General features: G+C 33.4%; 1 protein-coding gene across 1 annotated transcript in view; it reads left to right on the plus strand.

The window, feature by feature from the left end:
- LOC104543871 (synaptonemal complex protein 2-like) overlaps positions 1 to 10,363 on the plus strand; it is a 28,329-nt gene extending 17,966 nt beyond the window's left edge. Inside the window, 16 exon segments of the mRNA XM_010188585.1 lie at positions 937 to 1,111; positions 1,502 to 1,566; positions 3,239 to 3,418; positions 4,030 to 4,216; positions 4,654 to 4,918; positions 5,025 to 5,187; positions 5,956 to 6,058; positions 6,615 to 6,780; positions 6,850 to 6,855; positions 7,117 to 7,234; positions 7,964 to 8,058; positions 8,140 to 8,239; positions 9,009 to 9,067; positions 9,365 to 9,443; positions 9,888 to 9,944; positions 10,289 to 10,363. Of these exon segments, the coding sequence (XP_010186887.1) occupies positions 937 to 1,111; positions 1,502 to 1,566; positions 3,239 to 3,418; positions 4,030 to 4,216; positions 4,654 to 4,918; positions 5,025 to 5,187; positions 5,956 to 6,058; positions 6,615 to 6,780; positions 6,850 to 6,855; positions 7,117 to 7,234; positions 7,964 to 8,058; positions 8,140 to 8,239; positions 9,009 to 9,067; positions 9,365 to 9,443; positions 9,888 to 9,944; positions 10,289 to 10,363 (1,893 nt within the window).
- The last annotated feature ends 789 nt before the right edge of the window (positions 10,364 to 11,152 follow it).

Genomic DNA, 11,152 nt, shown 5'->3' on the forward strand with positions numbered 1-11,152 from the left:
CTGCTGAACTGGTGAAGGTAGTGAAGCAAGTGGATGGAAACTAATGTATTAGTTTGAGATATTGAAAGCTTCAGTCAGCTACAGTTGGTTTTAACTGTCAGCTTTCTTCTTAAATAATTTCTAAGATTGAAATTAACCATCATAATTAATTGCTGAGTATAACAACTGAGCAAAAAAGCCCTTAGCTGTTACTGTCAGATGGCCTGTTTAATTTTGTTTGAATTGTATAAAAAAATAAAAACTTCATTTGTTTCTTATTTATTTACATTTTTAGATCCAAGAATTGCATGTTACCCAAATGAGTATTCGTACAGATTCAAGCAAAAAATGGTAGGGATGTTTTATTGTGTCCTAGTCTGCTGATTATCATCAAGAATAGTACTGTCTGCCTTCTCCAGCATTCCAAAATGAAAAGCCAGGGAATGTGTGCATGCCAACAATATCTTGACTGTGTGGTTTTTTCAAACAATAACCATAGCTGCTCTGGTGTCCTAGCTGTAGTTCTCTTAACAGAACAGGATATAAGCTTCTGAATAGAGGAGATAGTTTTTTGTTAATGATCAGCCTGCAAAGGGACATATTGTTGTTGTGTGTTCTTACTGGTCACCAGCAAATGAGCACGTCCTTTAGCATTTAAAGTGAACAGGTATTTCCAAACTTTATGTGAAAATAAAAGTAGTTACATTTGTTTGAATCCTTAATTCAAATAGAACAAGTATTTTTAAATTTCTCTTTAAAAGTGTTTTTTCTTTTTCTAATTAAGGAACGCAAATGACAGTAAAACTAGCACTGAAGTGCAAGGAAGAAAAAAAGTAAGAGTCAGATTTTTGTGGATCAGTATACCTTGTCTTCCTGCCTTTAAATAACAGTTATGTAAGTGAAAGGTATATTAAAAGTAAATCAATAACTTGAGAGCTTTTTTTGCTTTTTTTATAGGTTAGAAACAATCAACACAAGAAGCATCTCTTCAGTGACACAGACACAGAATACAGAGGTGATGATGGCAAGACAGACATCAGTTGGCTACAAGAATCAAATAAAAAACCTAAAGCCCAGTTAATTGATTACAGTAGAAATAAAAAGTTAGAGAAACCAGTAAGCACAGACAAAAGTAAGAAACTTTTTCATATTTCTTAAGAATGCTGCAGTGTTTGTCCATAGATATTAACTACACAGCTTGTAATGTGCTTTGTCGCAGTTATGTTTTTGTTGTCTTACTTCCAAGCAAAAGGAATTTTTAAATTAGTTATTATAATTTATAAACGTTAATTTCCAAAAAGCCTGTATTTTAACGTGAAAGATTGTTGCAGGATGGGACAGGCAGAGGTGGTTGTCAACAAAAAACCTTTGGCTTTTTAAAATACTGCACTGAAAGCACTTTACTGAATCAGTAAGTTTGCAGGCATAGAAGTGATTCTGTGATGTTTACAGCTAACACTCCAAATGTCAAACATTGAATGTTTTGCTGATTCTTTTCTAACTTTAGGTGTTGTGACAGCAGATAAGTTCTATGAACCTGCTTGCTCCATGGAAAAACCTAAAGGCAAAAATGCAAATAATAAAAAGGTAAATAGAAATTTGCAACTAGACTTGTAATACATACTCAAAATGTTTTAACTTCCCTACAGAAACTCTTAAAATAATTTTTTTTGTAAATATGTGCCATTTCTCCATGCTTATTTCAAGATCATTTATTAAATACAGTTTGTTCTTTTCAGTATTCTTTTTATGTAGTATTTAGCTAGTATTTCAGGCATAATACTGTCTATGAGTTAGAATAATTATTATACATTGATTTTTTTTTTAAGTTTTATTACTTAGAATTTTATTATTGTCTATTTACTGCTTAATATCCATCTACTCCACCGAATACGCCATGAGCTTTTCAGCAAGGATTTTTGTGTCTAATGTGCTTAACTGATTTTTAATACCTTTGAGATTATAATTTCTTTAAATGAATGTATGTAACAGTGAAACTGGGAAAACAGAATAGTTTGACAAGGAATAATAATTGCAAAATATTGTAAGCGTATTAAAGTTGGGAGCATAATAAATTATAAGTGATTATGAAAATGTTAATGGCAGGTGCATGTAGGTGTTTGTAAGCAGCAGTTTAAAAACAAAACAAAACCATCAACAGAAGAAGACCAAAAAACCTAAAGCCTTCCCCTATCTCCTCCAAGACTACTCTTTGCTCTCTCAGATTGTACAATAATTATTCAAATCTATTTAATGTTTATAGCTTAAAGCTACATACATGCACTCAATGTAAATCATCCATATAAAAGAATGATCACCATGTGTAGGTATTAATGATGATGTCTAGTCCATGTAAATCAAAACTAAAGAGGGCTTTGGGTCTGAACAAGGCTTCAGAACTGAGGAGGGTTTTAATTGCCTAGTGTTTTGGTCTACTTACTGAAATGTGTCCTTTTCAGTAGCGAAATTCCCCAAATCTATCCAGGCAAGTTTGAAGTGCCTACCCTGAGGAGGCAGGGTTCCACTACTGCACAGACTTAGATGAAGAGCATCTGTAGCCCAGGAAGCCACTAATAGACTTGACCTTGGGGATGAGGGAGCTAGCAAAAGTGTATGTTTTGCATAGAGCACTGTTCAAGAGAGTAGGAGGCAAGAATTCTAATCTCTCCTAGTCTGAGAAGCATTGCACTTACGTTTTACATCTGTTCTAATGTTAGATCCCTGGGGTATTTTCATTCAGAACGTGGTTTGCTCTGTTTCTGAACATTGAGTGCTGTGGGGGACAGTAGTTGTGATGTAGAAGGAGGACAGATAGAAAGGAAGACAGATTCCAGTCTAGTGGTTAAGGTAATCAGTTCAGAGGTGGAGTTCAAGGATTCTGGTTCCTGCTCACTATGCAGGTTTTTGGTTTTGTTTTGTTTTAAACCAGTTACAGTCCCATTTAAATGTGCACGTTTCAGAGAGCAAGCATTGGAAATCCTCGTCAGCTTTGCTGTAGTTCAAAAACGATGTTTATTTTGCCTCTCCACTTTGACTCTTACGTTCCTGACTGCACTGTGCCCTATCTACAGTGAAAATTATCTTCCCAAAATGCCCAACTGATGGTTGGGCCCTCTGAACTTTGGCAAAATTAAACTTTTATAGTTGTTTTCAAATAGTGGATTTCTAGTAATTAAATGCACTTACCTGCCATTTATTCTTATATAATTATTTATTAATCAGTCTGATATAAACTGAAGATGTTTTTATTCTTCCAAAGAAAAATGAATGTAAAAAACAGAATTCAAGAACTAGTGAAAAAATAGAACAAGCCACCAGACATAAACTACCTCGAAGAGCAACATTAGCAAAAAATTACAAAGAGCCTTCCAGTTCAGAGTCAGAGAATGAAATGAAATCTCCAGTATGTACCTCTAAGGAGGAGAAATCAAAAGTACAGGTATACAGTTGTGGATTTTTAAGAATAAAAGTGCTTCTGATATATTTTCCAAAATAAACTCATCTGCTTCGTACTCCTGAATTTTAAGTGCCCAACATGCCCAACATAACTGAATTTTATTTATTATTTCTAGTAGTGCCTTTTTTAATGGAGTAGTTAGCAGCTAAGAAAGTCAGTCATGATAATCTTCTCAGTCATAATAGCCTTTTGGGTTCTATTTATAAAATTCACTCTGCTGCAAAGAATTTAAATTTTAGCAAACTAAGCAATGATGTTTGATGCCAAAACATTTTTATTTTTTTAGCGTATCATTTCAGTGTATATGGATAGGTCTGCAAACTTCACTGATGAAATCCTGAAGCATTGGTAATTGCCTCCAATAGTTAAGAAGTTCATAAGAATAGAAATTTGGGTGTAGAGTTAAACAAATTAAATGCTTGTTGATACTAGTATAGCTGATACCTTTATGAATTTAAGTACTTCTAATGATGTTCCTTTTTGGACCTTCTGCTTGTTCAATGATACATATAGATAATATGCTCTTTACCTGCATATATCTATACTTCTAAGTGTTTACAAATAATATTTATATAAACTTTGTATTTTGATAGAAACATATGAATAAGGAAAACAAGGATGATAATCAGCAGAAGGAGCTCCAGAATATTATATCTATGGAGCCAAAGAGAGAAGCTAACTATGTACATAAAGTATTAATTAAATCAAAGAATTCTGCAGAACAAAAGGAAATTGAAATGCGTTCATCTGAGAGTCCTGCATCTCCTGAGATAGAAAGATGTAGGTATTTTAGACTGTTAATTTATAGCAAAACTGTATCAAACATTGGAGGTTAAATAATTATCACAGTAGTACAATTTTGAATTTATTTCATGCTTTTAAAATAAGACCTATCCCCTAATTCAGTGTGTACCACATAATTTCAGGAAGTGTATTAATATGTCACTGATGGTTTTTATAAGTTGGTGTGGTTATTTGACATCAGCATAATATAGAAGCGCAATACCTAAGTGTCAGAATGAATCTGTTAACCACTAAAGTAGTGCAGAGGCTGCAAAAATGGCAAGTGTGGCAAGTCATACGCCAAAACTTAAAATAAAATTCCACACATCTGAGACTTGTAAATACCTAGAGTTGGAACAGTTAGCAAATTGGGGCTTTAACTTGACTTATTTAACTTTCATTCCTCATGCTGACAGTTTTGAACTGTTTTCCAGCTGCCGAGCACATATCAGAAGAAGATGTTACTCAAGAGCACGCTTACAGTGAAAGATCACTTGAGCTTCAAGACTCAACACCAGAAAAAAGGGAAATATTAAGTTTGGAGAAAGGAATCTCTCCCAGTAATTTCTGTCCACAAAAAAAGAATATTCAAAGCATGTGTCTAAATCAGTCCCCTGAGATCACTATTGAAAAGTCAACATTTGGAGATAAAAGTTTCTCACCAGTTTTATCCGAAGCATCTTTGGTAAGAATATTAAAGTTACTCTATAGTTATTCTAACTGAAAACGTTCCATTCAGCTGCCAGGTGTTTTATGCTTTTTGACATCTCCTTTTTAATAATTTTTTTCTTAATATGTAGCTTAGTTTAACAACCTACAAAACTGTCAGTGGAAAGTGTGCAAAGGGATCGGTATCTGAAGCACATGATAATAATGAAGATTCAAGTTTCACACATCGCTTTTCAGACACACTTACTATTAAAGGAAAACTACAAGATGTCACTAAACCTATCACCAAAAGTAAAAGGGTATGTTACTAACTCCTTTGCTCTTCAGAAGAGGGCTGCAGGTTTTTATCTACTTTATCTACTTTACAGTAGACAGTGAGGTTTAAGGGAAATGCATCTTTCTTAATGTTAAACACTATATATAATGTTTAGTTGTGACCTGCTTGGAAAATCATGCCAGTTAATTTTTAAATACTTGAGTTAAATTGGGGAATTGTTTATCATATGGATACAAGGAAAGAATTGTATCCCAACAAGATCAGTCATAATCAATACCTTAAAAAAATAATAGGGTGTAAATATTTTATTCTTGCCTTCCAATAAAAAAAGACAGTTTTTCACAAATTAAAGAATTGTGACATCTGCATGGAAGAATTCTTGAGGTGAAAAAGTGGTCTCACAGTTTTAGCATTAGTGTACTGCTTAGTATGGCAACTATTGTAGCATTGGCAAATTAACAAAAAATGCTGTATACCTTCAAACCACTTCTTGTAAGTACTTCTTCTGGTGAAAAAAGCACTGACTGCTTTGAGAAATAATTTTGTTTGTGTCCTATTGCAAGAAAAAGTTAGACTTTATTGATCATTTGATTACCAACATGGTGAAGAATTTGTTTAGTCTTTCCTCTAGTGAGACCTAGTAGTAATTCATGCAGTGATTTTTTTTTTTCTTCTTGTAGTTGTGTTCATGTCCATGGATTAATGAAAAGCCACATAAATGTGGATTTCTGATTAAGACTTGTAAAAGTGCTTTGATGTGGAAGCTAATAAAGTAATTACTTTTTTTTAGGACTGTGTCCAACCATCTCCATTGTCTGTTTCCAGTGGAAGTAAAGTACAGTCTTGGAGTGAAGAACCTTGTGGCCCCATACCTTGTGTACCCCATGAGTCAGGTACAAACATTTCATTTAAAGCAAAAGACTCTGTGTCTCTAATTATTTTTTTGGCATAAAAGTACAGCCTAAGCCTTTTAATCAAGTTTTCTTTTCTGTATTTTCACTCCTACTCCATTTTCACTCTTCTTCTCATTTTCTCTGCTGTTTTAATTACTCTTCAAAAAAGTCAAAAATTTGGCTCCAAAATGCAGTTACTGTAAAGTTAGTTGAGCTCTTAAGAAAGAGTTAGAAGCATTCCCACTGATACTGGGGGGAAAAAAGTGAGGATAATGGGATTATCGGGAAAAGAAGGCTTAGGGTGAATCTCTAATGAGCAAGTCTTGCATTGGTCAAAGTGTTCTGTGTTACATTGAAATCCTGTTCTTCGTTTACATCAAGATCTCATGTCTTTTGAACGTGCCTTCCATAAATGTAATGCTTAATAATTTTTGTATAGTTCTCAAGCTTTAAAGCCAAGACACATACTCCTAGAGTCTGGATCGTAGAGTTTGTCCTTCCGTGTCATTGTGCTAAATAATCCTAAAATTAAGCATTGTTTTAATGTTTATTAAAGGACCGACTGTACAGACACTTCTCAAACGAAGGTACCGCAGTGATACAGAAAGCAATTCTGATGATTTAGAAACAAGCAAAGAGGAGGAAAAGAAAGGAAACAAAAGAAAAAAGTTACAGCCTAAACAATTATTTAAAACAGATGAGGCTGTTACTTACAGAGGTTAGTGATAGAGCCAAGGTTGACTGTAGCTGTGCAAAAGTTTAAAATAATGTAACAATTTAAAGTTTTAAAGTGAAAAGTTAATATCCATTAAAAAGCATTTTACATCTTAAAAAAAAAAGAAATAAAAATAAATGCTAAATATTTAGAGTCTATCCATTTTTAAAAAGTAAAAAAAAATAATATATGAATATAGAAACTGGTCTCAGCCATCTCATTGGTGAAATTAATCTATATATACCAAAAGCATTTCTCGGCCTTGTTGTAACTTCAGATAGGACACTTCTACATACTTGAATTATGACATTCTCTTTTTTAATTTCTCTTCAGTGTCTGAAAGCATATCTCCTGTATCTGTAAATGATCTGTCTGTTTTGGACGGGGAAGTCTGGGAACCTGGCTGTTCAACTATCAGTATATGTCAGAAGCTCCGGAAAGAAGTTACTAAGAAAATTGAGGCAAGACACTCCATATACAGTACAACTTGTCTGTGTGGGTACATGTGCAGATGAACACCAGACTGTCTTACATCACAGAGTTTGCTTAGAAGGACATAAAAATAGCTATGTGCATAGAACTTCAAGAAATGACAGAACTCAAGTTTCCTTTTATGCATTTTTCAATTCCTTTTACGTACCTAATCCTCCAATGTTTTTCTTTCTCAGGTCTGTTTAATTTTTTTCTCCTGTCTGTTGTTTCAAAACAAGCTTATGTTTCTAAACAAATGAGCATACCATGCATTTTGGATTTTTTCGGAAAATCAAACCTGTGAATGAAGTTTAGTTGCAAAAAATCACAGGATGTCAGGAGTTGGAAGGGACCTCAAAAGATCACCCAGTGCAACCCCCCTGCCAGAGCAGGAAATCAGGAGACTAAATAATGCATTTGTTCATCTAAAACAGCTGCAAGCACACATCATTCATTCCATATATACTTTCCCTATTTTGAAGAAATATATTTTTCAAATAATGTCCTTCTAATTAAGTTAGGTAAAATTTTATCAAAAACATAAACCTTTGTTTATTTGCATTTCATTAACAGAGCTTTTCCTTAAAGGATGGGGAGATCAGGAAAAAAAAGTACTCTGTATGCTCTGTGATACTAAGCAATTACAGTACTAAACATACTACAGGTTTTTTTCCTTGAAGTTAAAATAATCTGAATTTAATGTTATAATGTCCTCATAGAGCCGCTCACGGAAAATGGATCAGTTTACTAAACAGTCATTAAGAGCCGCCCATGAGCATATGACAACAATGAGTTACCAGCTTCATGAATGCAGGTCTGTAATGAAAGATTTATTTTAACATACCCTTAAAATGCAATGAATACCTTCTAAAAGTAACTCATTTTGTTTTCATAGGATCAGGCAGCTGGACAAATTTCATTTTGTTCTCGTTGAGGAACTTGAGAATTTTGAAAAAGATTCTCAGACCCTGAAAAACATGGAAAAAGAATTCTCGGTTTGTATTTTAATTGCTTGAACATAAAAAACCCCTCATAAATTATTATGGAATACGTACATTATTCATAACATGATTAACTTGGGATCATTAATTCTGATTTTAAACAGCCTTTATCACTTTGCTGATTACCCATTAGGTTGGGTCAATTTTCAAGTAATGAATTTGAAGTGTTAGAATTGGCTAACGCTATGCTCTTAGAATTTCTAGAGCAGTGCTATATTTCTATTACTAGAATAATCCACTACTACGACTTATAACGTGTGGGGTAAACAGCCCTTTAAGAGCCTTTTTTTCAGCTGGGCTGTATTTCAGGAACGGCATGTTGGCATTTGAACCTGATTTGCTGCTTGTTCTATGACAAAGCAGTTGACGTTATGGACCTGACACTTGCTGTAATGTAAAAATCAATATACAAATATTCTTGTGTAGACAAGACTGTATTCACTTTTCTCTTTTACTCTGAAGGCATGGCTTAAGTATGGAAAGTCTGATTGAAATGCCATGAAGATTCTTTTTTTATCATTTTGAAATGGGTACACAGAACAGATTTTTGGTGAAACTGGTTCCATGAAAATAGAATTCCTGAAGTGCTTCATCCTGCCAGCTAAGCTTACTTTTTTAGGCTTCTGTGGTGACTGTAACTCCTACGCATTCTGTGCTGAGTCTGTGGTTGTAGGTTATTTTATTCATATTTGATACCAGTCAGTTGTAGATCAGAAACTATTATTTCCTACTGATTATCATCTATTAATATTTTTCTTTCCAGACCTTTTGGAAAAAACAAACACATACTTGGAGTACATACATGAAAAATGAGCAACAGAGGTTAGTAGGCTTCATTAATGCCAAGTTAAGATTTGTGTTCGGTATAAGCTAGGCCAACGGCTATGCTCTATGCAATTCCTCTCTTCCATCAAAGAGATAGTAAATTAAAACATTACATTACAGGAAAAATGTCATTATTCTCCATCTAAATTTCTCCACATACCTGCTGGACTATTCCATTAGTGATATTTATCCATGCTTTTAAGTACAAATAGGATACAAATAATGGGATCTATACATGATGCATGGAAAGTTCATCTGTAGCAAAGCTATCTGAACTGCCTTTTATTTCTTTAGAATTCAGATTCTTAAAACTTCATTTGATAAGAACATCTACCATACTCTTGACTATGAAGAACATATTTTTACTACAGAGGTATGATGAAATTTTGTTTCTTTCTAGTTTTGAATAATTTTTAATTCTTTAGTTTTAACAACAGATATCAGTATTGACTCTTTTCCAAAGAAGGTCTCTCTCCTCAGCACTGTACTAATGGCAGATAAATATTTTTGTAGTTTCTCATTGTCATAAATTATCTGTTAATGTAACAATGTTCAGTATTTTAGGGGTAGATTTCACCCATTAGAAGGTGTATGCAATTATCTGGAAAACTGCTGCAATATTTATTCCATATTTTGTGGCTTTGTTTACCAGTGTCAGTCATCCAAGAGAACAAATTTAAAACACACATCCTTTTCCTCAGGTGGATGCACGTGCATCTGTATTTCTCAGCTATAAACCGTTCAGGGATGTAATTGTCTTCTTGAAAATGGGTTACCAGTTGTGGTCAGAGAAGATTCATTCAGTATCTTTTTACAGATGCATCTCATGAAAGAAGACATAAAAGGACTCCAAGAGAAACTTCTTAAAGAAATGGTAAATGAAGTTAACTTGTCCTCATCTTTATGTATCGTTTAAGTATAGCTGTTTAAACTAAATTACTAAAAATTGTAATTTCCCTATCAAGAGTAAAAAAACAGTCAGAATCCAAGTATTACTGACATTTTATAGTTTAAACCTTTTTGGGGTGATAAAAGCAGCAGGTAGACATGGATACACTGTGTTAGTTTTGAGTCTCAAAATGCTGAATGTTAACATGGGAAAAAAGAAGTATCATATTTGATATGTTAAAAGCAGCATATAATATGCACCAAAATGACAGCACTTTAAAAAAAAGATCTTATTTAAAGTCTGTGATAAATGTAATGGTTTTTTCACAGCAAGAAGAGGAGCTGTGTAATGTTCGCAGAGGACTGCAGACGTTGTTTCAATCAGAAGACAGAACTCTGAAGTAATATTTTCAGATACCTTCCTGAAATTCAAGGTGAATATAAAGAGTCTTTTATAGTGTAAAATTTAACAACTAGTTTTTTTTAAACTCAAAGAAACTATTGTCATGAAAGCATATTTTCCTTAATAATATTAAAATCTTTGTGGGTAAGACTTCTCGTTTGATATGCATGATTCAAAATTATTTTACTGAATATGCTAAAATGTAATATGTAAATTTATTTTTAGCACATGCTGTTTTTAAGAAGTCAACAATTTTTATAGGTTATTGAATTGACTTTCAGAGAAATCACTTAGAATTTCACTTTGAGTCTGTTTTGTGTCTGTGTGTAGTGATTACCCTTTTTGTCTGATCCAGAACAGTGAGAAATCATATAGGAATCAAATCGCCTTGTCTGATCGCAGTCCTGTTTCTGTGGTGTTAAACTTCAATAAGAGTTTCTGAGAGGAAAAACTAAACACTTGTGGTTGAGCTACATTGCAAATATTTGCATTAAATATTTCAAGGAAAAAGATATTGTCTGTTTTGTTTAATTGTGGTTTCTTGTTGTGGTTTCTTGTTTGGGTTTTTGTGTTTTGTTGTCGTTTTTTTTATAAATGCCATTACTATTTTGCTTTAATCGGTAATATGTATTTGTATGTCAGTCAAATAAAACTTACTGCTGTGCAAATATTTCATGTAAGACAACAGAGAGCAAGAAGGTCTGCTATCCATAGGTCAGAAACACATCCTACATATTAATACAATCTAGTCCATATAATTAAATTTTGGAAGATTTCCTAAGCAAACGGCC

This window comes from Mesitornis unicolor, unplaced genomic scaffold (genome assembly GCF_000695765.1).
Source record: "Mesitornis unicolor isolate BGI_N332 unplaced genomic scaffold, ASM69576v1 scaffold1840, whole genome shotgun sequence".
NCBI classification, from domain to species: domain Eukaryota; kingdom Metazoa; phylum Chordata; class Aves; order Mesitornithiformes; family Mesitornithidae; genus Mesitornis; species Mesitornis unicolor.